The sequence below is a fragment of the Grus americana genome, chromosome 2 (assembly GCF_028858705.1).
Source record: "Grus americana isolate bGruAme1 chromosome 2, bGruAme1.mat, whole genome shotgun sequence".
NCBI lineage: Eukaryota > Metazoa > Chordata > Aves > Gruiformes > Gruidae > Grus > Grus americana.
Window position 1 is genome coordinate 165,150,090 of NC_072853.1, and position 26,101 is coordinate 165,176,190.

At 39.0% G+C, this 26,101-nt stretch overlaps 1 protein-coding gene across 1 annotated transcript in view; it reads right to left on the reverse strand.

The window, feature by feature from the left end:
- The window catches only part of LOC129202410 (vasoactive intestinal polypeptide receptor 1-like), a 47,718-nt gene that overhangs the window by 7,276 nt on the left and 14,341 nt on the right, over positions 1–26,101 (reverse strand). The window contains exons 2-10 of the mRNA XM_054815068.1: positions 24,547–24,586; positions 23,062–23,176; positions 13,319–13,418; positions 9,111–9,218; positions 8,252–8,361; positions 4,961–5,058; positions 3,729–3,861; positions 3,145–3,298; positions 1,067–1,127 (exon numbers count right to left, since the gene is read on the reverse strand). Coding sequence (XP_054671043.1) covers positions 1,067–1,127; positions 3,145–3,298; positions 3,729–3,861; positions 4,961–5,058; positions 8,252–8,361; positions 9,111–9,218; positions 13,319–13,418; positions 23,062–23,176; positions 24,547–24,586 — 919 coding nt within the window. The remainder of the gene's footprint in view (positions 1–1,066; positions 1,128–3,144; positions 3,299–3,728; positions 3,862–4,960; positions 5,059–8,251; positions 8,362–9,110; positions 9,219–13,318; positions 13,419–23,061; positions 23,177–24,546; positions 24,587–26,101) is intronic.

The following is a 26,101-nucleotide window of genomic DNA, read 5'->3' on the forward strand; positions in this document are numbered from 1 at the left end:
TAATCTCATGGTAAAGAGGACATCTAAACTACATCAGAGAAGTAAACTGAGCAGGTAGGCACTTTGCTGGAAAGCACTTGAATTTGAGACACTTTTCAGCCCCCTCTTTAAGCCTGTGAGAACTTGTCAGAGCTGTTGTTCCTGCTCTCCACCTTTCTCTGAACTCTCTCTGTAACTGGAGTACCTTGGGCCAGATTCTTCTGCTGCTGATCCAACAGATAAACCCAGCAAGTCTTTGGAAAAGGAGCAGTGGGAAAGGAGGAGAAATGAAATCTTCCTTGTGACTCTCCTGGCTACAAAAAGGAAGCATATGATGTGTAAAGGTGGACCATTTCCACCTATGAAACATTACGGTGGAGAACAACTTTTGCAGATGTTCCCCAGTGATATTAAAAAACGAAAATAGGATGTGCCAAATGTGGTGGAACACAGAACTTACTGCTTCTGCGTCATTAATCTGAGTCCTGAGCAGGTAGGTGTAAAATAATATCTTTTCCAACTATCTTCCATGTGAAATGACCCAAAGGCTTTCAGAGCAGTTTTAATAAACAATCATCTGCTTTATACCTGGCCCTCATATTAAAAGATGATGATGATGATGATAATAATAATAATAATAAAAAATAAATAAAAAAGAAATTAACAAATCAAAGAACTGAATGGACATGAAGGAAGAAATTACTTATCAGGTCATAATGTGTTTGTTTGGGAGGTAGGTACTTACTTGAAGAGATTAGGGTTAGTAATTTATGGCTGATCTTATACAGAACCAGTGATTTTCTTAAAATACAATTATTTCAAGGACTGGGCATTAGGAAACTAAATGAAATTTCAATACTTACTATGATATTTCCAGGTTTTATTACTCTATATATGTATATCAAAATCAGAAGACTTAAAACTATTTTCTCACTTACTTGCATATGAAGTGTAAAGATCAGAGGCACAACTTTGGAACAATTGTTTTTGCTTTTCTGGTTTTTATATCTATTTTTTTCCCACCAGAAAATCAAAATCCAATACAAAGTAAGATATCCTTGGCTTCTTTATCCAAGCTCTGACTTACCCGGTGTTTTGTCGATGGATTCTTGTGAGGACCCAAGCAAACACCACAGCAGTAGGAGCTCCTGGACAAATCAACATGGAACACAATATAACTGTTCTGAAATCTGTGTCCCATGGAAACTTTATTCCAAGAAGGTTCACAGTGCAACAGATTAGATGTACATTAAAGGTCAAACAATGGGTCAGACAATTTTAAATAAGTTTGTGAAAGAACTTAACTTGCAGTTCAGAAAAAGAAAATAAAAAGCAAAAAAAAGGCAGGAGAATGAAATCAAAACAAAGGAGAATAGGGGATGCTGTGTTTTGAAAAATAACTGCTAAGAATTATGTGAAGGTTTGGATATGAATTATGAGCACATGTGAAGCTGGAGGAATCACTTATTTAGGTAGAGCTCTTTTTCTGTTGTGAATTGTGTCCAGCATACAGCTCTTTCTTTCTACACTAGCTGGAAGAGTTCACACTTTTGTCCCAAGGAGCCTCTACTAGTCACTCTACACCCAAGAGCTGAGCATTCCATGAAAATTTATCTAAATCCAGGAATTTGGAATTTCTAACCGCACTTTATCCCTGCTTATCCTTCTACTTTTATGACTGAATAGTTATTTCCTTTGTTGTTTTGTTTTGTTTTGTTTTGTTTTGTTTTGTTTTGTTTTGTTTTGTTTTGTTTTTCAAGCAGGCCTATAAACTAGCAATTGTTTTTGCTCTCCTTCTGTGGAATTGAATTTCCAAAGACTAAATGACTTTCAAAGCTACCACAAAAGGGACTTCAATCAGAAGCAGGTGACATTTTCACTGATAGATCTATAGAAATATAGATAATATCTTTCTAAGTATCATTTGAGATCTGTAGAAAAGGCCCCAAAGTTGTCCTTCCTAATTTTATACCTTTGTTCAAGGCCTTTAAGCTGGGACCATATTCAGTTCAAATTGTCTTTTTAATTAATGAAGAGAAATATTTACATCCATATCACCTAAGATCTGAGTTGCCCCTGAGATGTTTCTCACTTTCAATTGATTATAGAAGGAGATGAGGATTGCTACACTATTAATTGAAGTGTTTCCTTTGTTATCTCAAGTTAGCTGTGATTAATCAAGGTCTAAGCATCTAGTTTCCAGCAATCGTAATTGGAATATCTCCAAATCAACATCCCCTTTATAAAATTCAGAGTTTTAAAATTTAATTACATTTAAAAAGTATGAGAATCTGAAGATGAAGTATAAATTACTATTTACTTCAGGTGAATTTGGATTTCACTCCTAAGCCAAAAATGTCAGTGTAACCACTCAATTTGGGTGCCTCTATTTTAGAATAGCCAAGGTGAGGTACAAGAATATCTGAGAGTGACAATAAACATTTCTTTGCAGTGAAAAAAAAAATAATTACATATTATGTGCACATATTCTGATGATCAGAGATAATTTTAATTGCTGAATAAACTCAAAAGATTCCTTAAAGACAGAAGGTCTCTGAAAAAAAAAAAAAAGAAAAAGAAAAAAGAATTGTTTGATTCCTAGACTTGAACTCACATGATTTAAAATTATTCTATCTAATTCTGCTTACTAAAAGCAAAATGTCAACTTTAAAGTTAGTCACCCAAACTTCTTCAGTCAGTGGAGGAAGACAACAGCTTCCAGGATGTTATCCAGCTACATGACTCATCTTCTTGAAGACTGGATTAATCACCATCATGGCATGTATACCTCACTCTACTGACTGCAGGAGAAACCTGGATAGATAGTTTAGATTAGGTGGCTAACTTTTACATTACTGTAGTTGCATGATATTACTTCCAATCATAAAGACGAGTGCTGCAGTCTTTCAAGTAGACTTATCATAGTGTTTCTAGTAACCCATCCTGTCCTCCTCTTCAAAGTTTTGAATGGTATAAATATCAAACAAGATAAGAAGATAGACAGTATAATGGTATGGTTTTGATGCAGGAGTACTGGATGAATGGGCAACCTTCACCAGAAAGGTGGCACCTTTGATAGGCAAATTTATCTCAGAACAAATATTTTATCTAGTTCTAGAAGTAAATGGAAATACCAAATAACACAAAGAGGAAAAGAGTACTAACCCCAACCAGTAGATATGAACCACCATACATACTGCTTGTCCGAAACAAAGGTTAGCAAAAGTAGTGTTTGCAGGTATATCCCTTCTATAAGAAGCCAGAAGAAATTGGCTAAAATACTGAACTGGAAGAATGCCACAGCAGCCTTACAAGAAACCTGGAAATGCATAGGAAGAAAAAAAAAAATATTAGGCCTACTCTCCATTGTATCTGGTTTCTCTAAAAGTAAGCAAAATTAACATACAAGAATGAGGAAATTAATGCAAAATTTCAGTAGGTTTGGGATTCCATCATTTCAGTTGACTTCAGTTTTTTGAAAGGGGAATATTTGCTTTCTCTTACTGATAGAAATAGTTCTTTACTGATAGAAATTAATACAGCTTCATTAGAGTCGACAGACCTGTACCTTATATACCAGAGCTGAATGTAGCCCATAGCACTTGGCCTTTGGGTTTGTGTAGTATTGTTTGTTTAAAGATTTCAGTTCTAGCAAACTAAAGAGAAATGGGATGAAGAAATCTCCATGATCTCTTCAGGTCAAGAATTAAGTGTTAAATCAAGGATAAGAGAGAAGGCAAGTTCAGTACCGTTGACATTAGGCAGTGGTCCATAGTTTCATCTGCAAACAAAACGGCATCTTTGGTGAAAACAGCGACTGCTCTCAGGATAAAGGAGACAAACAGGTGCATATGGATGTAATTCCGTGTACAGTGGAATTTTCTGTCATGGAAAGAGAAAATTAAAATTGTTCTTCAAGAGAAATTTCTCATGGTCTCATCAAAACTCAGGCGGGAATACAGGCTGACTGCAAACACTTTCCGAAGCAAATAAATGATCTGTCGCTATATGAGAGGGAGCTAGTCACAAGGAAGCAGAGCAGTTATTATCTGTTTAAGCTAATAAAAGTGTTAGTATAATCACTACACATTTAAAGGAGATGCCAGAAGCAGAGAGTAACTCTGGGACTCTTGGGCTGCATTGTAATAATGCCTTTTAATTATTCTAAACAGCATGTTTTGTTGAACAAGCTTGCAAACAGGCTCTTCAGCCCCTTTCTGGCCAGAGGAGAACAGAATATTGAGTGAGTGTCAGTCGTGTGCCGTGGGATGGCTGCCAGAGAAGTAGCTGCCTTACCCTAGACTGCATTTCCCTTGTTTGCCCTGCCCTGGTTTGACCTTGTACTGAAGGAATCTCCTTCAAGGTTTGGACATGTCAGCCTCTTGGTCCTGAGTCCCTCTATAACTGATTTGACCTTTGAGACTGCCAATCCACTCCAATTAGGAAGCTGCTTCTGTGCTCTGCACTCCTGTCTGCAGAGTAAGCTTAAGGCTTTTGGAACTAATAAAAACCAGGATCCATTTCCTAATATCCAACATCATCAAACATTATATTTAAATTTCTTTAAATCTCTTTCTGTAGCTCCCAATTATGGAAGCAATGGTCTTTCACAGAGGGACTGGACAGCTTAGAATGACTGCAGGTTCAGGGCACGAGACAGTTTCTGCAGAGCATGTCCTGCTACGCACTGGAGAAATAGTTATTTTATATTAATAGGGATAACAGGCTGGAGCACTCTCAATGTATGGTAAGATTAAAAAGACGCAGACAAACTGCCCAGCCAGTTTTATTTTTCAACATCTGCAGGGAAATGACACAATATGAATAGAGAAGGACCCATTGCCATCAACATTGTAATATAGGAGAAGAGTTTGAAAATAATAACAAAAAAACCCACAAAACAAAAACACAGAGGGTTTGAGAGGAATTAGGATGAGGCTATCTTAACACATCCTGAAAAGAGACCAATTTTTTTTTTTACCTGAAGGCAGCAAAGACAATTAGAGCTGTAATGAGTGAAGTCACTGATGCTGCATAGCCAGCAGTGTAGACACGCCAAAATGCAGAATAATATGATTTCTATGAGAAAAAGAAAACACAGACCAATGCTGGTGGTTATGCAGCATGCATGCTGGTGCACTTATTTTTACTAAGATACATTTACCCTTAGTAGTCAGTCCCATCACCTAGATGCTGCTTTACATGCTTAAGATCTGCTTCAGGTTTTTCCCTCCATTGCTAACACTTTTTTTTTTTCTTTTGAATCCTACATAACCTTCCATATGAGACTGGTTCCACAGCCTACAGGCTCATATGAAATGGTGACCCCCTTGAGCATGCTCAACAGTAAAATGCTGCTTTTGTTAAGTACCTACATTTTCTCCTACAGCTACATAAAGGCTCTTGGACACTAAAGCCTGCTGATGGGTGGGTGATTTGTGAATCTGTCACTTTAGAGCGGGGCCAGATTCTACTCTGTTTAGCTCAAAGGACATTTCCCACTGATTTGATAAATGTTAACCTTCATAAACTGCTATAGTTAAAAGAGAAATAAAACTTGCATTTTGTAGACGAGGAAAACAAAACACTGGGAAACAGTCACATCACACTGTGGAGGTATGAAAGTTAAAGTTAAGAAAATAACCTCACAGTCTTTAATTCTTTGGACAAACGGTTCATTCACTAGCTGCATACTGTAACATTGTAAATTGTTTATAGTTTGATTGGTTGGTTGTTTTGCATTCAAATGTCGTGTGTCCCAAGAAAAATGAAGCATGTTTACATCACTTTAGCTATGCAAATTTCATTCTGATTCTCTACAAGATCACCTAATTATTCAAAATCCCAAGAAATTAAATTCTCTGAATCCAGGCAAATTTCCTCCTTGCAAATGCAATGGACACTTTGTTCTCTAATTGATCCAAATTCTGTTTATCCTAAGGCAGCAATTCTAGGTTGAGACAACCGATTAGCAATTTTAAGTAGCTCCATAAATAAATCATGCAACCTTGACAAGCTAGGGATCATCCTGGTGTTTCTGAAACAGTCCCAATCTTTTATACAGTTTTTTCAACACATAGGTGAAAATTAGAAAATAGGTTCTTCAGCTGAACAATGAAGTATTTCAATGCATTTTATCTGTTGTTGTAGGGTAGCTAAAAAACCACCACCATATGCAGAAGACGTCATAAGTCCTCACTGCAGATATAAAATACAAAACAAGTGGTTCTCTAAGAATATCAGTGGGATTCTTCTTACTTACGTCCCTACGTTTACAATGCAGTAGAGCGTACTGATCTTATCTTCCTTTTACAGACCTTGTGGGTTTGACTGGAATAACAAACTAAACCCCGCCGCAGCACAGACATGAGCTCTGCCCTGAAATCTTCCCTTATGTTAACATGTAAATATAATCCCTTGCTTGATTTCAACCTAGGCCAGCTACAAACTGTGCCTGGCTTAGCACAAGCCAGGGACTGCCTGGAGAAAGCCACCCTGTGGAGTAAAAGAGTTTTGCTCCGTGGGTGAGAGCCATGCTGGCCCCAGGGCTGGAGAACTGTGCTCCAGAATTCATGCTACCTTATGAGTCTTACATCCCTTCTGAACTGTTGGCGTAGTTTCCAACATCTTTACAGAAGTTTTTTAAGCATTTATCTTTCTAGCTTCCCCGCAGTGTAAAGAAATACAAATATTCTTAGTTTACAGATGGGGAATTGAGCTCCTGGTATCTATACTGCCTGTTACAGCTGTGCTTGAGTTTCCAAGCTCCTGGAGCCAAATGTCTGAAGCCAATTGTGTCTACACTTCCTAAAGATTCAGATACCTGAACTATTACTTCTGTGCTTGAGTTTGCATGCCTGGAGAACCAAATGGTTTACTCCAGATAACACCCAGAGTGTTAATGATGACAACCCTCTTCATCTTTCTGTGTCTGGCTTTGGCCTGTGACAAATGACCTTTTCTACTGTTGAGTTATGACAGCACACTCACAACAATTTATATGAGTTAGTCTTTTCTTTCATAGATTGGAGGGAGTCCATTGCTTCTATCAAAATACCACAATAGGATGAGGAGGCAGTGATGTACCTTGCATTTGTGCAAGATGTATGAGCTTTGTCCAATACAGATTGGAGATGAAGGGATCAATACACGCATATTCTCTCTTGCTGGTAGTGTCCCATTTAGCAAAGGTCAGAACTCAATGGCAGAGGCAGCAAGCATGTCTGTTAAACAAACTTCATCCATGAGGCAAAGTTCACCACTGAGGTACTACCACCACCAATGCGGTGTGAGGCATTCCTATCCTGGGGCCAGCTACAACCACGAGGAATATGGAAATGTAAATCATAAGAAAATGTGGGTGAAAAAGAAATGTTGCTGGAGTCTAATTGAGCACCTAATAATGCTCTTCAGGTAGGAAAAATAGAGGTTAATTTCCTAGTCCACTGAACACCCACGATAAAGTGTGAAAATACTCAATTGCATTCAGGAGTTTTCTCCTAGAGATCTGCATTGACCACCATGCTATGAAGTTATGGAATCCTTTTCTTTTACTCAAAATCATAGAATCATAGAATCGTAGAATCACAGAATGGTTTGGGTTGGAAGGGACCTTAAAGCCCATCCAGTTCCAACCCCCTGCCATGGGCAGGGACACCCTCCACAAGACCAGGTTGCTCAAAGCCCCATCCAACCTGGCCTTGAACACTTCCAGGCATGGGGCATCTACAACTTCTCTGGGCAACCTGTGCCAGTGCCTCACCACCCTCACAGGGAACAATTTCTTCCTAATATCTAATCTAAATCTACCATCCTTCAGCTTAAGGTTATTACCCCTTGTCCTATCACTAGAAAATCTGGAAAAACAAGCAACAGGAGGTATCCCAAGGAATTTTCACTGAAAAAATCCCCACATACAGGTTGGTAGGGCTCCCCTGGGAGATGAGAGCATGATGTGGATTCAAATCATCTCTGTCAGAGAACTAAAGTCTTTGTTAGCCAGGACAAGTGAACTAATCACAAGTCTACCTATTAACACTAAGAGTAGACAACTGGATGGAGAGGAAAAGTGCTACATACTACTCCCTTGCTTTATATTAAGCCTACTTTGTTAAACAGGCTCTAAATATACCTAAAAAGTTTGAACATAGCGCTGAAGATGGGTAATTACTGTGTTCTAACAAGGCTCAGATGTGTGGGAGCATCCAACTACTCAGCAGACTCAGAAAAGGGTGCTCTGGAAATGTCCACAAGCAGGAAATAAAAAACTCACCTGATCCTCAGGCCCTTTACTGGAACCTTCATCAAATCCACAGGCAACAGTGTATGGTGGGAATGGTTCTGACCAATATGCCTCCTGTGTACAGTTTCTCTGAAGGAAGCCTTTAATGGTAAAATATACCAGAGAATGAATTATAGGGAAGGGTGTTTTGACAAGAAACAACAATTTTTTCTTCCTACTTTGATTCTTATCTTAGGCACTTACAGGTCTATTTGAGTTCAGCAAATTAGCTATAGAGTTATAATATTCTATATATCTACCATTTGAAAAGTTGAGACTTTGAGTCCCAATTCATTTCAAGTTGCAGTGGAACTTCTACATTTCCTATAGGAAATTAATTCTGTAAATTCACTCTTTACACAAAGGAAATCAAATTATGCAATCTGTCCTGCATTTACAACATAATTTGTGCTTGTGGACAATGCCCTAAGGCACCTGATCTAGCCTTGAATTTAGATACAATTTTTGAACTTGGTCCCAACCTGACTGAAGGATTAGAATAGATGACCTGAAGAGGTCTTTTCTAACTTTAATTATAAATATAAATATAATTATAAATCAGTGATTCTATGACATACCTGTACTCCTTTATAACATCAGCAACATAGTACAATTACCCATGTTTTTTAGACTACCAAAGACACTAGACAATTCAGCACAGCATTATACAAAACAAAAGAATGCCAAACATTCACCGTAATCCAAGATGTGTATCTGGATAACTACTGTATCTTGACTGACATAAGATAGCATTGTGAATCAGGAAAATATGCAAGATACTGAATCTTTACTTATTAGAATTTATTTTAAAAATATGTAGGGATAAAAAGAATAGGAAAAAAGCCTTTACCATGAATATTGGTGATTTCTTCAAAAAATCTTGGACAAGGAACTTTAACCACTTCCCCAAAAGTGGCTCTGGGCCAGCAGGTTAGACCATCCCAATCTCTGGTGCATCCTGAAAAAAAAGTGCCTCTAAATAAACTCACATCACAAACTTGGTCTTCCATAATGAGATTGTCTGTGGCTTTCCCACTAATTCACATGCAAGAAGAGACACAACAGGACATGCAGCTCTGCAAATGAAGGGTTGTATTGTTTTCCTCTTCTCCTTGAATGCATTGTCACTCATTTATGCGCTAGACCTCCCCCCACCTTATCTCATGAGAGAATGTACCTGAAATTCAAGCAGACACAATCTGAAAGTCAAATCAACTGGAGCCCTTTCTGTTGTCAAAACAAAAGTCACCACAATCAAAACATTGAATAATTATTATCACTTGAGATTTCTCATTACTGGTTTCAGAGTCTAACTGAAAAACATCAGACATAAAAATTCATCCTTAGTCTCTTGATTCCATGCTTAAAGACAACCAATTTCACCTGACTTAAAGGAAATAAGGGCTGAAGTCCTGATCTTAGGCAATCAATGGAATTTTTACAATGGACTTCAACAGGGACTAGATTCATCCCAAACTAGAAGAACATCTCCCATCATCATATAAAATAACCATTATCAGGAGTAGGTCTGACTGGTTGGCATTCACGAGGTTCCCTAGACCAGAGGTTGCTAGCTGATGATGCAGGGCATGCTACTAGCTGTGAGTCCAATAAAAAGGGTTTTCAGAAGTTATAATCAGAGCTTTGTCACGAATGCATCACATTGAGACTGAAGCTGTGGTCACGCAGCGTCTGTTGGCAAGTAGGTGTGGGTGCAGCACAGAAAAATTATCAGCTTGTAAAGGTGCCTGAACCAATAAAAAAAAGCACTGTGCTGTAACTGAAACTAATCTCTAGATAGTCGTAAGGTGGATATAAAGCAGTGCATGAGTTTCATTTGGGAGGTGTTATTTTCTTTCACTGATTCTTTTCTGTTTCCTCTGTGACTGATGACAAGGCAAATCTAAAATTGTCAGGAGCTGAAATGTGGAAGCAATATTACTTGCCTGTAGCTGAGCAAAGTTACTTTCTGGCTTCCAAAGGGATAGTCCTGAGAATCTCCCCCAGCATCATCCTCATATCACCCTTGGGAGGATGAAATTCCTGGTATTCCAAATTTGCCAGATGGGACAATAGAAGCCCTGATTCACTATCTCTAATTTTATTTGTCTAAAATATGTTAGCTAATCTTAGCTATGTTCCCTCTGTAATCAGTAGAAAGAGACAGGGACTTCCAGCACATGATTCATCCCGTATATTGGCGACTTCTTTCTGAGGACAGGAATGAATCACTCGCTGCAAATACCTAAGTCTCTCTGATGATTATAGCCTAAACTAGGCTGCTAATTTTCAAATTAATAAAGTCAGGTAATATGAGTCCCACTTAGACATATAGTGGTACCTTTGAGGAACTGGGTCTAAAAATCTATCGTATTTGGCAATGTGGGGTTAAAAACAAGAATGAGGTGATCTTATGTAGGAGTGGAACCTCTGTTTTAAGTCTTAAGTCTGGCTTCATTTCCAGTGACTTCTACAGATTATATCAGAGAAACCGCTGAGTGCAGAGGCAGCAAGAGCATTTTACATGCAAAGGTTTTCAAGAGACTAGTGATTGTCCAAGTCACCTGGGACTCCATCAAGACAACACCGGTAGGAATTGTATCAAGTAATGTTGGCATCATAGATATTTAAGTCTTCTTCAGTAACACAGGACTCATTTTTTAGACAGTTGAGAAAAATAAGCATTTTTAGAGCTTGATTCAATTGACCTATTTTACACATCTACTTAAAGATAAGAGGAAATCACCCTGGACTCTGCTGATGATACTCATTACACACTGCTTTGTACAACAATAAAGTGGAACTGCATTGGACTGAAAACCCTATTACATAGCCTAATTCCAGCTCAGATTCTCTGTGAGTGCTGAGAAGTCACTCTGTACAAATTGTGATCCTTCAGCTTGTCTCATGTGCAGTTCCTGAAAACTGAATGTCCTGGTTTCAGCTGAGATAGATAGAGTTAATTTTCTTTCTGGTAGCCAGTATAGTGCTGTGTTTTGTATTCAGTGTGAGAATAATGTTGATAACACCCAGATGTTTTTAGTTGTTGCTAGGTAGTTGTAGTGCTTACACTCAGTCAAGGACTTTTTCAGCTTCCCACGCCCTGCCAGGTGCACAAGAAGCTGGAGAGCACAGCCAGGACAGCTGGCCCAGGCTGGCCAAAGGGATATTCCTCACCATAGAACGTCAGGCTCGTGATAGAACTGGGGAAGCTAGCTGGGAGGAAGGATCACTGCTTGGAAACAGACTGGGCATTGAGGTTTTTTTCCTTCCACATGTGGTGAGCAATTGTATTTGTGCATCACTTATTTGTAATATTTATTATTAGTATTATTATCATCATCATCCTTTGTTATCCTATTAAACTCTATCTCAATCCACAAGGTTGTGGGGTTTTTTTCCCATTCTTCTCCCCATTGCCTTGGGAGGATGTAAGCCAGGGACTTTTACCAATCTTAGTCTAGTTTTAAAATACCCCAGATAAAATATTGGGAATTAATTGTTTTTCCAAGTCTAATGTTTCATCTGAAACTATATTGAGAAAGGCTGTAAATACCAGAACAGATTTTCATTAACGTTTATCCGTCGGTAGGGAATAAAAGGTGGAAAGAGGAGCTTTGAGAAGATCAGAGTTCAAGGTTTTTAAATAATTTAACAGACGATTGAACGGTTTTTATTTCTTTGAGTAGCCTTTGCCGCAAAGAGGATTCCCAAATCATGTAATTATGTTTCTGGCAAAGAGAAAACTACTTGGAATGTCATACTGTATTTTTGAAATAGAAAATGCATGTAATAAATCATTATGGAAAAAGACTGGGTTTTGCCAGGCTTTTTTGGGGGATTATTAGGTGTTCCAAGTGCAAAATGTGTCCAGGAGGTATTCTGGACCTGATTAAAAAGGAGGAAAAATACAACTAAAATAAAATAGGCAAGTACAAGAAGGATACCAGACATTAGAGTGATTGGAAAGTCTGCAGAAAAATAAGTAAGAAGGTAAAGGAAATAAGCTGGGGGTAAGTCTCTAGATTTTGGTAGGTTCCTAAGGCAGATTTCCAGGTGGTTGCAATGCTTCTATTCTTACCGAGTGCATGAGGCATCTTTGTCTCATAACTCCTCTGCAGAAAATGAACAGCTGATAATTCATGCCAACTGAAAAATCTCACTTAGATGCACTCTTCTAAGCAAATTTGGCCAGGAAAAATGCGACTGAACTTTTGAAAGAGTTTGCACGTTTTGAAATTTCACTTTGAATCAATTCAAAACAGGTCTCCACAATGTCAAAACATCAGCAAAGAGAACCCCCTACACAGCATTTTAAAAATATTTTACAGGTTCTCTGAAATGTTCATTTTAATTTTACAAAATTTATATTTGAGCTTATAATAGATTTCAAAACACCACCACAATAAATCTTTTCAAACTAACAAGAAACAAAGAACCTCCAAAAATGTAGAAATGGAATATTTTGAAGAAGTCGGAATTATTTTTTTTCTTTCATTTATTGGCAAAAATAATTTTCACCAGATTGGAATGATTCTTTACACAATATAATTTCAGAATGCTTTTCAGTGTTTTCTGTGGAAGCTTCTTTGGAGTTTTGAGTATAAGGAAAGAACACACTGAATATTTTAGCAATGTAAGACATGCCAAGTAGGGTTTTCCTGCCCTAAGCATCAAAACTTGTCAAGGTCTGAACTAATCATCTTAGTCCCGTTCTGTAGTTAGTAAAGAAAAAAAAACAACTTAAGAGAATGATTCATCTCATCCTAAAGTAAGCACCTAAACTGGAGGCTATGAAACATGTTCTAGGGACACCCATCTTTCTCCATTTATTTTAAGACGACAAGTCCTGACTTAGATACCGAGCTTTTAAAGATGTCTAAAATCAGGTGATGTAAAACCCCAGCCTATAGAAGGATAAGCACTTCAGGTCATTAAGAAACCAAATAAAAATAGGAATCAAATCTTGATTGAGGAGAAAGAATGGTATCTTCACATCGTGCCCCTGAAGTAATACAAGAGGTATTCACGTTAGAGCTTGAAAATCAGGACCATTACCTTTAAGATCAGGTGAAATGGATTCATTCTTTTCTAAGCAGAGAGCTTCCTCTTTCACCACCTGTTGGAATATCTTGCATTCTGGATGGATTCCCTCAACCTTGGTGAGAGAAAGACAAAAGAAATCAAGTTCTGTGATTATCGGAATAAGAAGAGCCAGGTTTATTTCCAGTTTGTACCTCGAGGCTGATACTTTCTGGGTCCAAGAATGTGAAAACTCCAGCTGAAGATTTTTCTTCAAATAGGACACGAAAATGGCAAAAGGACGGACAAAGAGAAAAAGAGGCTTTGATCTCATATGTTTATCCATTTGTATACATGTCTGGATATGCATACTCATACGGAATCTTCTGTGTATCATAACAGTCAAGCTCATGCAGCATCTCTTCTCCAATCTGGATATGTATATATACCGCCTCTCCTTTACGCTTATATTTTTCACAAAATATAGACAGATTTCACAATATTTGAATCTCCACCTGTCAAATGGCCAAAATTGGACAAATCCTTCAGCTATGAGAATATTCACAGTGAATTCCCCAAACATACATGCAGTCTGACCATATACATATTTCTTCCTCATGAAACACATAAAAATGAATAAATTACTTTAAATATAAATGTTGGGTTTGGGGTTTTTTTAGTTAATTATTTTGGATGTTCAGAACTACCTACTGGCAAAATATTGCTATTTTGATTCTTAGGAGCTCCCTAGAATCAAGATTTCTTTATTGGAGGAATTAGCCCTAGGTGTGACAATGAAGTCTTAATTACTTTTCAGGCGGGAGTGCCTGCTCTGCTTTGATGCTGATATAAATAGAATGGCCTCCTGGTCGTCTTTGGGATCTTGAGATTATAGTGCTATACAAATCACTCTACTGAGAACGCATGGTGTAAGCTCTTCCCTTCTGAATGCAGTTGATATAATTATAAAAATAGAAGCAATAAATAGGAGCAGAAGTTTTATGTCTGTCTGGGCTTAAATAAGAAATGTGGAAGCGCGAGAATTTACAGAAATCAGAAAAATTGGTAGTCTTGGCTATAGTTTAATCTGATCAGAAAATTTTATCAACGTGTTATCTGAGGATGCTACACACTCCTTAGAAAGAGGCACTGTTTCCATTTTACCAGGTGAAGAAATGAGAAAAAATAAATTACTTTTTTTTAGGAGCTTAAGGAATGATATTTATCTCATGGGTTAAGATACCTACATTTAAACAGCTAAATGGATTTCCAAACATCAGTTGTTGAATAGTGTCCAGATTAATCTTCTTAACTACAGATACTTAGTGTCATTTATGTGCTGTCACATATTTTACTTGGCCTCCATCTCCCACTCCAGAAAGTTTTATGTCTCCTGTAGTCCTGCATCATATCTGCTGTGATTGTGAAGATGTTCTTAATACACTAGAACATCCCAAAATTATTGCCTCTGGAGTGGCAATTAAATTCTGAGAAAGTATCTACAATGTCAGCGCCTACATGTGACCTTGTTATCTGAGCTTCTTTTGCAGTCCATGGAAATTTAAAGGATGTCTCACTCACCCAGGAATGGGTAGTACCATTTGGGATGCTACAGGGTATCTCAGCCCTCTTGTGTAGATTCTGCATTGGTTTTGCCAGCCTCATGTAGAAGTCTCAAGCTCATTATTTGATGTCTCAAATAATTCTACAGATCCATGTTTAGGTAACAGAATTAAACCCAGAATCAATAGATTCAATAGAGTCAGTAGACTCAAAAGAGTCTAGAAAGTAACCGAACTGTATTCAGACAACTGGATACTTCACCAAAGCCTTTGGGATATTTGGATCTTCAAGACATAAGTAATCTTACATGGAGTAGAGCAGAGGGTTTGCTCCTTCTCAAGCTATGCTAATCAAGGCAAAGCCAGAGGCCCACGGGGCAGTGATTTTAATGGAAATGATGGATTGAAGGCTTTCTGAGACATTTCTGAGGAAGACTGTAGGCCATTCTAAACTTCTAATGACTTCAAAAACACAGTACAGATGAAAACATCACTGCTGTATTGACTTTTCAGTCTCAGGAAGTTGATTTATTGGCCTTCAGAATGTTTTCAGTGAGCTGTGCAGCCAGGACTTCTTTTAGCCTCCACAGAAACTTTACTGGAAGTCATGTAAACTATTATATCTTAGCAATAATACCTGCCCAGGGGAAAAAAAATAGAACACAATTTTATCTTTAAAAACCTTTAAAAATTCTGCCTACATTTGAGTTTTAAAGTAACATAGAGAGACTTCTTTTAATTATGAGGCCCCAGAGATGGTTCATACATCCTAATATTAGAACAAAAAAAGTATTAAAGACACTATTTGAAAAGACTTTTTTCAGGCATTATATTCCTCCCATGGGTAATTCGAAATACATTTTATAAATCAGCATGAGTGACTCTTAATATGGTACTTCTTGCTGTTCAACTATAGTAACACAATCCTGAAATGCAATTTTTCAGGTATTAATAGGTTCCCTGCTCATCGCTTTATCTTTTAACATACATTTCACTTTGCATTCGGCCTACATAACAAATGAATTATTTGGATAGTAGTAACACAATGATTGTTACATAAATCTCTCACTATTCCAGTTTATAAAGATGGATTCAGCTGGACAAGAAAGAAGACATTTCTTCACTTTCTGGAATTTCTGGACTCTGTCACTGCTGAGAAACTTTGTATTTGGAATATTCTTAGGCTCGGTTTTTCAAAGTCATGACAACTTGACATGATGCTATACAACTTACCATCTATACTGAGTCCTCTGGCAAAAAGCTTGAAAGCAACAGCCAGTCATAATCCAAAATGAAATCAAAACCATGAAAGGAGATTTGAAATGCCATTGAGAAAGAAGCACTTGGGGCAGATAGGGTAACTCAACTCCCTCCTCATGCCAGAGGTGCTGAGAATGGCGGAAACAGAGATATAATTAGTTATGAAAATTTTCAGAGGAGGAAGGGTTTTCTCCAAAGGCCAACTTAAGCCACACATGCAGCACAGATGCAGGTGGAACAGAAATGAGGGACTAAGCAGCTGTGGTCTCCCAAATGGTACGCTGAACACTGAATATGTGTGCCAGACTGCCTGCTGCTCAAAGTAGGCTGCATGTCCTTTTTTCTCTCCTTTCGTAAATCTATACCTGTTGAACCAGACCCTCAGTCACCGTAATTCAGCAGAGCTGCACTGAAATCAGTGCTATTCATTTACGACGGCTGGGGAAGCCCATACCCTACCCGCAGGGAGGTTGTACTGCATTGGTTTTACACGACAGAGGAGTTGCCATGGCAGATCAGATCCCTAGTTCATGTACTGCAGACTCCTGCCTCTGAAAGCAGCGATGAATCACCAGAAAACATGATTTTACAATTTCTTCTAGAAATCCTCGCCTACTGCTGGTGATACTCACTAATGGTGAGATTGTAGTCAACCCCACTACCACTGATAGCTAAGCAATTGATCAGCGTGCTCACATTTTGTTTATTTCTGGGTTACTGGATTTGGGGTGGAGGTGGCTATAGCCACCAGAGCCCAGAGTTTTTGTTATAGGCCAGTGCATAGGTTAAATATCACTGACAATTCACTGTTTGAAAATCAACATCAAGCGCAATTGCAGGCGTAACTTACAGATGATCCTGTAAGAAGCAAAAATGAGGCTGGTGGTGTTAGCTAATAATCTTCTAGCATTACTGGAAGTAATCCCACCATTAAAAAAAAAAAAAAAAAAGATATACAAGAAATTGAGAGCAGTGATGATGCTTCAATTTGTTGGTTTTCCTCAGGCTTTAAGAAAAAGAAAGACATTAAACAATTTTACAGTTAAAGAAAAGCCTTCTGGGCAGAACATTACTTGTGATTTGTTGGATATGGCTTATTTATTTTTTGTTATTAATCTCACAGTGCCTTGAGAGAAAAGTGCATGTTGTTGCTGTAATCTGCCTGCAACGGTTAGGTGATGGGGCTTTCTAGAAAGCCAGGGCTCTGCATTTGTTGCAGGGACATAGTGCAATTCAGGAGGCATCTGCTGTAATGACTGAGATCTTGTAGGAAAAGAGTAGCTCCCATTCACCTTAGAAAAGGATAATTTAGGAAACTAACCAAAGCAGAGATTTCTGAGGCAGAGATGTCCAATCTGACACAGTCTTCTCTGCCACAGGAATAAGTGTAAGAGGCTGATTTAAAATGCTGCTTCTTGGATCAACATTTCCTAGTGACTAGGCAGTAACCTGGCATGAACTTCACTGAAAATCACAGTGGGGTGCCTTCACCCCAAGCCTTATAAAGAAAACCTAGAGGTTTCATGCAGTGTTGTAGACAGCACTCAAGGAATGGGGTTTTGCATTGCTGAGCATCACAACATAAAGATCTTTTTGCTGGTCTGAACATTAGTGACCAGCCAAAATTCACAGGGGCATCTTAACTTTAAGTCCTACCCACTGAAACAATCTTGCTCAGAACAAAGTAATCACATAGTGAACATTAAAAGTTACCTATGACAGGCGTGGGCATGCTAAAAACCTGAGACAGTTTAAAGAGCCTGATTTTGGGCTTGCACTTACGCTTGGACTTCCTTTTCTTAAGATCTGTAAGCTTACTGCATTGAAACCTTAAGTGGTATACACTATGATAGTAAGTATAATACTGTTTTGTATTTCCTCTGTTACATTACAGTTTATTTACTTGCCCAAATCTGAACAGAAAAAAAAAAAAAAAACAAAAAAAAACCCCAACAACAAAAAACCCACTCTGAGCTTTAATTTGTTCATGTTGGGCAACATCAGCCTTAGCAAGCACTGGGAAGAGGGTTTTCCTGGCAACATCCTCATGCCATACTTAGTGCAACTTAGTTAAAAGCAATCTTTCCTAAGAGCCCATCCAAAGATGGTGCCCCTAGCCTGTTGTGGTGGTGGAAAAATTGTAATTTAGATGTCACATAAAAGACAGATCTTCACTCATTAAGAAGTCCATTAGCACACTTGGGAAAAAAGTAGGGACATTTTCTATGCTCTCTGAAAACAAGGGAAGTACTTCAAAGCTGGGCACTGAATATATTAGTCACTTTTGAAAAAGAAGTTCAATGGGATCAAAGAGCCAGAAATAAATTAGTAACACTTAGGTTTTTTGAAAATTAATCAAAAATCAAAGAAGTGACTGAATTCATTGGCAAGATGGGAAGGTTTCAAAAACTTGAAGGGTCTTTCAGTGATCCGGTTTAGTTTCCAATGCAGTGCAATCCTAAAACCTCTTGAATAGATTTTGCGTCAAGTGCATAAATCATTTACTAAGAATATTCATCACTGTTCTTTTTGCCTCTGTCTCCACAGCTTGCATTCATGTCTCAGATCGCGTCTCAGATCTCCTCTGAAATCATCTCTGTACTCCCTGTTCTCCCTGTCTGTGCTTCCCCTGTTCAGGTTTTCTGATATGACTCTGATGTCTGAATATTTTTACTTTCCCTTATACAAAACCGGAGTTGTCTGCCATTCACGTCACACGCTGACTCCCAGCTTGGAGGATTAAAACTCACCTGGTATTTTAGGATACAGAAAGGCACAGAAAAGGCATTCAAAACTCCTGTATCCTCTGTCCATTTTTAACTGTGGAAAGAAGTGTTCAGTCAGTCCTGAAAGTTGGCCAGTGACGGCAAAGACACAGTCCAGAGAACCAGGATATGCTCTGAAATGCATATACTTTTTTCAACTGAAATTTTGATGAACAGGAAAGGCTTATAGAATTGAAGGAGGGTCATGAGAAATGTTGAACACAGGTCAAATAACTGAAGAAGACAAAGAAATCATCAGCCTTTTTCATAAACTTCTCAATGTTGAATATAGCTCATCAAAATCTTCCATAAGGTCTGTCTCTTTCCATCTGCTTAACTGCTTTCTCAAAAAGCCAAGTGCTAATTAGAAAGCTTTGAGACTGGGAAGCACAGGTCACTGAAGGCAGGGCCAATTTTCACACGTGCTTTGAAGGGAGCCGGGACCAAGCTCGAGCTCCATAAGCTCTTGGCCATTTCAGTACAACTACATTCACAATCACCACAGTCAGGATCTTCCTACCCACTGTGGCCTATAAGTAATTCTGGGATATTGACGATGTAATATATGTAGTATTATGTTCTGTAAGAAAACTACAAGAAACTTTAAAAAAATAACCAAAGATTTCTTATGCAGTAAACAATTTCACTGCTCAAATGTGCTTGTAAATATAGAGGAGCATCCACTTTGTTTGTACCATATCCAAGCCACTCTTGATTTTGACTGACTGGAAAGCATGAGGTCACCACAGCCGTGACATGACTACAGTCACCAGCAACTTATTTAGCTATCACAGAAAGTCCCGCACTCAACTTGCAAGCTCTGACACAGTCTTGATCCCAGAAGCTTTCAACCCCAAAGGTAAAGACCTATTTCCAATCTTTCTCTTCAGTCAGTTAAATAGATTATTTCAGGAGTCTTTTTCGCTGAAAATGACTACCTAGAGGACATTTTCAGTGTTTGTTTTCTCTTTCTAACTTGATTACCTATGGAACAAGAGAAGCTGAGACACTGATTGCCTTACAGTCATTTAGAGGAATATCTTTTCAAGATTGTTTTTCAGACATTGGAGTAATACTTGAATGCTCCTCTGTGTATTGCATTGTATTTATCTGACTGTATTTAACTGCTTAGCCTTATACAGAACAGTACTTGCTATGCATAAATATCCATGTATATCAATATATGTATTTGTTCATAAGTATTCTGTATGTGACAATAGAGCCATACTAATTTATTTTGTTTATAAACCCTATGTAATTCGCATTATCTTGAGAAAATGAAAATTAATTTATTAGCTCTCTGTTAAATTTGGTAGAGTATTTAATTACCACTAGCACGTAAAAAATAACAGCACTAATAACTGAGGATCCTCATTTTCTGCTATTGCAAGTATTGCTCCAAATTAAAGAGAAATTTCTCCCTTTCTGCATGTGTAGCATGTTTGCCTAAAGGTGGGGTTCATGTCACCTAATCCCAAAGAACTGAAACCTAGATGTCGAAGTCCACCAGCAAGTTCACTCAACTGAAGCCATAGCCATCGTTCTTGGAGTGTTTTCACCTCTTCCCAGTAGTATTGAAGGAGGCTACATGAGTAGCTTTAGATAAAATTCCTAATTTTAGATAGATAATTTTAGATGATTAATCTAAACTCCCCCATCAAGCCTCCCTTAATGATCAATGAAACCAGACAAGCAGTTCCAGGGAAGGATTCCTCCTACCTCTCTCAGACACCTATTTGAGGGCAGAGTGATTCACTGTACAGGAGCCTCTCTCCCTCCAGTAACTCCCTCCCGGTTAACAAAACACCTAAACAGACTCATTCTTCCACACCTCCATTTCCCTATGGAGGGGAATGTAAGCTCCGCAGGGGCCAGATCCCTAGAAGAAGCATTCATTTCCCTCCAACACAAATCAACCAATAGCATCTATATCACAAATTTAGGCACCCAGCTCTGTTCTACCGGGAGCTCAGCATCTTGCCATGGGTTTGGATCCATATGCCTATTACCACAAGAAATGCTTGGCTAAAGCAAATGTATATCTTAACGATAACCCATCTATGTTTCCATTTTCATCTCCGTTCATTAGATCAGACTGGACCCCTTCCCCGGAAATGTGAAAAGCTGTTACGTGTTTGAAGAAGAAAGCAGTTTAGCTCAGCAGGAAGGACAGTGAATGCAGTCTTTTCTGTTCCCCATTCTCTGTTTCCTGACACTCTGAACTCTTTAAGACAGGAAAAGTTGTTTTTATGCATTTCAGCACCTACTGCTCTCTGTTCCTTGTCACTTACAAGCAAATGGTAATTTTTAATGTCAAGGACTCTATTCTGCAAGGCACAAAGTATACTTTGCAACATACAGCTCCCTGTGGAGCTGATAGCAGGTAAAAGTCCCCAATTTCACAGAGGAAGTTTTCAGGATTACCCTTCTGGTTTATTTTCATATCTGAATGATGAATTATTTGCAGAATCCACACTAGAATTATTTCTCTGCTCTGACATTTTCCTTTGAAACATGAAAGGACTGTTTACTCAATACATCCTATGGGTGTCTGGCCTTCCCTGACTCTCTAACTTAGGGTGCAAAGCTTCCCACGAGACTTAGTTTGAGACACAAAAACAACTGATACTTAGAGCACTGACTCTTACCAGATGTGCGGTTGGCGTTCGTATATGAGTCAAACATGAGTTTGAGGCCAAAAGCTATGTAGAGCATGTAATTTGTAGGATTTCTTTCATTATGGGCACAGTTTGCTGCAATATGCTAAAATATTAAAACGATGTGTGGCAGCCCAGAGATGTGCATGATACATCACTTCAGGTTAGCTTCACTCTGCTGACAACTGCAAGAACAAGTTGTGCGTCTATCGTGTAAAAAGGCTACTCCAGGTACCAAAGTCACTCTACCTGTATCAGTGTAACGCTTTAGACTGACTAACTTTCCCTGAAAGAAGGGTATTACACATGGTAATAACTATACATGACAAGGTTTATATAGCCAGGATCTATATCCTATCACTTGTACATAAAGCTGTGTAAATACAGAGGGAAAAACGCGTTCCAGAGAATACGAGGAGCAGATGTGAAAATTTACATCCCGTCTTTCACCTTTAAAACTGAAGGGTCAAGACCAGTCCGTAAACACCTACGTTCTCACTATTATCAGTGGAAGAAAACAAGCCCTAGAGGAACATTCACCCCATCTGTCTTTCTCAGGACAAGCTGAAATGCCTCCCGGTAAGGTGGTTGTCTCTCCCTTGACTACAGGGGAGTCAGAATCCCAGCCTACAGTAAACATTTAACTGTGAAATTGCTAAAGTTAGCACTAATGAGTCCCTGGGAATCATACCCATAGGAAGGTTTCCAAAGACTTCTCTGAGGCTGAAGATTGAGGGAAAAGAGGATCAATGACTGTACTTGTACTTACAGTAGCTTTTGCTAGCCAGCCCAGGCAATGACAGCAGTAGAGCGTGGGGCTTCGGGAGGGATACACATGCCTGAATTGTGTCTCTGCGCCCATACATCTTCCCTGATGTTTACTGTCACAATCTCACCTGCTGCCTCCAGTGCATAGCAGACGTAAGATGCTTCATGCTCCTGCTTGGTGATATTATAAGCAGATGCCTTCAGCAGTGAAAACATCAGTGCCCTCTCAAAGAGGTAAATGTCCCAAATCCGTCAGGAGGAACTATTCCTTTTTAGTTATCCTCCTTCTTCAGCAAAGTTGCCTTTCTCAGGACAACTGGGACAGCAAACTATACCCTTCTGTCCCTCTAAAGCCACGCTACAGCTATTCAGATTTAGGGATGTTTTTCTGTCCTTTGGAAACCACAATTCTGATGAATGGAAATGAAGAGATATTTAGTAATAGCATCTTAGGGCTGGAAAATTTTAAAGAGCTGGGTCAAACCTCTAACTCAGAAATATTTTTTCCTTTCCTCCCCTCCTACATCCCCATCCCCTTTTTTAAAATCCTTTCCTTATTTTTCTTTCTTTCTACCTTATCCCTGTCACAAGAAAAGTTACCCTGCCTCTGCGGGGACACCCCCCACACACCCCCACCACCACCCCCGGATCCTGCGGGGCAGCTGCAGAGCCATCCAGCTGTGAGCAGCAGTGTCAGAAGCCAGATGTGCTATGCCCACCTTTCCCCCCCCCTCCCCAACCCCGAGGGACCACCGCCGGGCACTCACCAGCGGGAGCAGCAGCCAGCACAAACTTAACATCCTCCGCAGCAGCCGCCGGGTCCTCCCCGCTCCCTCTGCCTGTTGTGAAGCTGCCAAAAGCCGAGGTTCTGCCCGCCCCCACCTGCCCAAGACCCGCCCCGGAGAGTCTTGCACCTCCCTTCCCGGACACCCGGGTCCCTTCTGGGGGAGCCCGTCACCTTCGCGCCCCGCAGGACCAGGCTTACAGAAGAGGGAAGGAGATTCTCCAGCATCCTCCTGGGATTTTGGACACACCTCTATGAACCTGTACTCTGGTCACCCACCTGCAAAACCGCGGGGAGCTGGAGCACCGACTAGTCTTGTAAAATGTATTTGGAAGCAGATATTCTCCAGGCAAGAAGAGATGCTGGATTCACCCCTCCTTCTGCCAACGGGCCCGTGCTTGCGGCCAGTGGCAGCAGGTTTGCAAAGGGTCAGGGGTTTCAGTGGGTCTGACGGCGTGGTATTCCCTGGGGACTCTTAGAGATGGAGTTTCTGGGTTTTGGCATACCCCTCCTCTCCGATGGAAAATTTTGAGCAGTGACAGAGGATTTCCTCCACAAGCTGCATAAGGTCTTTCTGGCCTTGTGTTACAAAGGTGCCTCAAATGTACCTTTATTTCTTGGTGCAATAGGTAAAAGCTAAAGCCCTTCTTGCCTATGGCTTAGATTTTTTTGGGGAAAAGAAAAGACAAACAAATTATAGTAATTTTTCAAATGTCAGTGTTCATAGGACCTAGGCACCAGTTCTGGGTTTTGCCACAGCAAATATTGCACCAAGCTATTTTCAGGGTCTGGGAGAGCAGGAATTGTGGACATGACAAAAGCATTTTTTCTTGATAAGATTTAAGTGCTATTTCATACCCTGTTTATCATTTGTTATTTCCCAATGGCGTCAAACACAATGGTTCTGTATAGTCAGAGGAGATCCAGGGCTCACCTAAGTTACCCCAAAATAGGCAACTAATGCCATTTGAGGAAATATATATTTTTTTGCAGCTCGCTTCATAAGTCTATAGCTCTCCTATAAGTCCCATGTCGTGTTTGCCAGCTCCATGTAGATATTTCAGATATACAAGGGCAGCCTGAGTAGCATTCCTTACTTATGTTTAAGAAACCGAGTCACGTCAGTGGTATCTATTCATTTCTCTCTTTGCACCCTGATAGTCCTGACCAAATCACTCTGTTGTGACGAGAATCTAGACAACTTGAACATGTGTGGGCAACTGTATTAAAATGCTAAAATGTGGGTGTACCCCACCTTAGTCTCGCAAATCAAACAAATTTGGGTCTAAAATTAAGTAGTACCCCCAGGTTCATGCTAGAGGGACAGTCAGTTCTACGGTGTGTGCAGAATAAGGAGGGGGACAAAGGCATAGATTTCTGGGATAACATTTGTAACCTAATTCTCATTTACCTCCCCTTTTCTATATGTTTGTCTTTCATTAGTGTACAATGGCATCTGATCACTTACCTCCACAGATAAACCTCAAATGCTACTCCAAAAATCAAGTCTGTTATAAGAAAAAAAGAGATGAAAAACTAAAAAAATCATTTGAAGTCTAATTTTGACTGGTTTTCTCCATCTATAATGGATGAGTTAAAGCTGTGGCCAACTCACACTGGTGAATAAGATTGTTCTCATCACACTGGAATAATTTTTAGGATCCCACTACAAGGCAGGCACCACATAGTATAAGGCAGTTCCTAACTGTAATGCAAAGGAAAATGCAAAGTAGACACCAATCAAATACCCCTAGGATAGGAACAGGTTGTAATTCCTACTGAATAGTATTCAACCAACTTGAGTATATGAGATCATAGAATTACAGAATAATTTAGGTCAGAAGGGACCTATGAAGATCTGGCCCCAACCATCTCAAAATAAGTCAAATTTCAAAGTCAGGTCATGTTGCTCAGGGATTTGGTTACTGTGTTTAAAATAAAATTGCTCTCAGGACTCATATTATAAACAAAAAGATGCAGTTAAATTAATATCAGCATGACATACTAGTCCACAATATTTCAACTTTATTCCACTATTTAAGGCCTCTCAGGTCACTTCAATGAAGTCTTGCAGGTCATCATAACCAATCTCCCAGTTTGGAGTAAGTGAGAAGCATTTTTCATTTTTTGGTATTTTTTTGTGTAGTTTCTTGACATGGGTGTTCATAAGCGGTCCTTAGGAGAAGGCATTGCGTCTTTGAGTAGATGTGGTCACTCAGTGCTTCCTTCCTCATATATTTTCTCTCCTCCATCTGCTTTTTCTATCTGATCTCCATCTGATCTTAAAATCAGGCCACATTCCAATCCTTGAACTTTAAATTAATTAGCTGGAAACTCTTCTTGTAAGAGTTTTTATCTATGTTAATAATGAAAATAAAGCCTGCTCCTGTTGAGTTTTTTAAACATCGCACTGTAGTTAATGTTATAAACCTCACCTACATTAAAGTCTCTCAGTGCTTCAGTCTATTTATATCCCTTCATTACTTTAAACAGACCCTTTTGTAGGCTAAAAATTTATTTATGCTAAAATCTAATTTCTGTTTATCATATTCATTTACTTTATTCATTCTACTCTTTGCTATTTCTCTGTATGTACCCAAAGAAGATCCAATAATGAAATAATAAAGGAAAGTAACCATACTTCCATAGTCTCTTGCACACTCTGATGCATTTTGCTATTTTTATCACAAAATAGTTCCTTGCCTGATAAGCTTGCTAAAACTAAGCAGGTTTGGGGTTTTTTTTCAGCAATCATAGGATAACTAATCTAAGATAAGGACCAGCTCTGTTTTCCTACTGCTCTACACCACCAACCTGGCTCAGAGTATAACTCTGATGTGCATTCAAATGTCCTCTTGTTAGCGTCAACAAGCAGTCTAGCCATCATGATGATATGAAACTTAATCAATGAAGCAATAGACCTGACATTCTTCCTAATCCGAATGGATATTCTGAATCAATCGATGCCATTTAATGAAAATGACTGGACATTTACTGAGCTGTTTAGAACCTTTGCAGAAGCT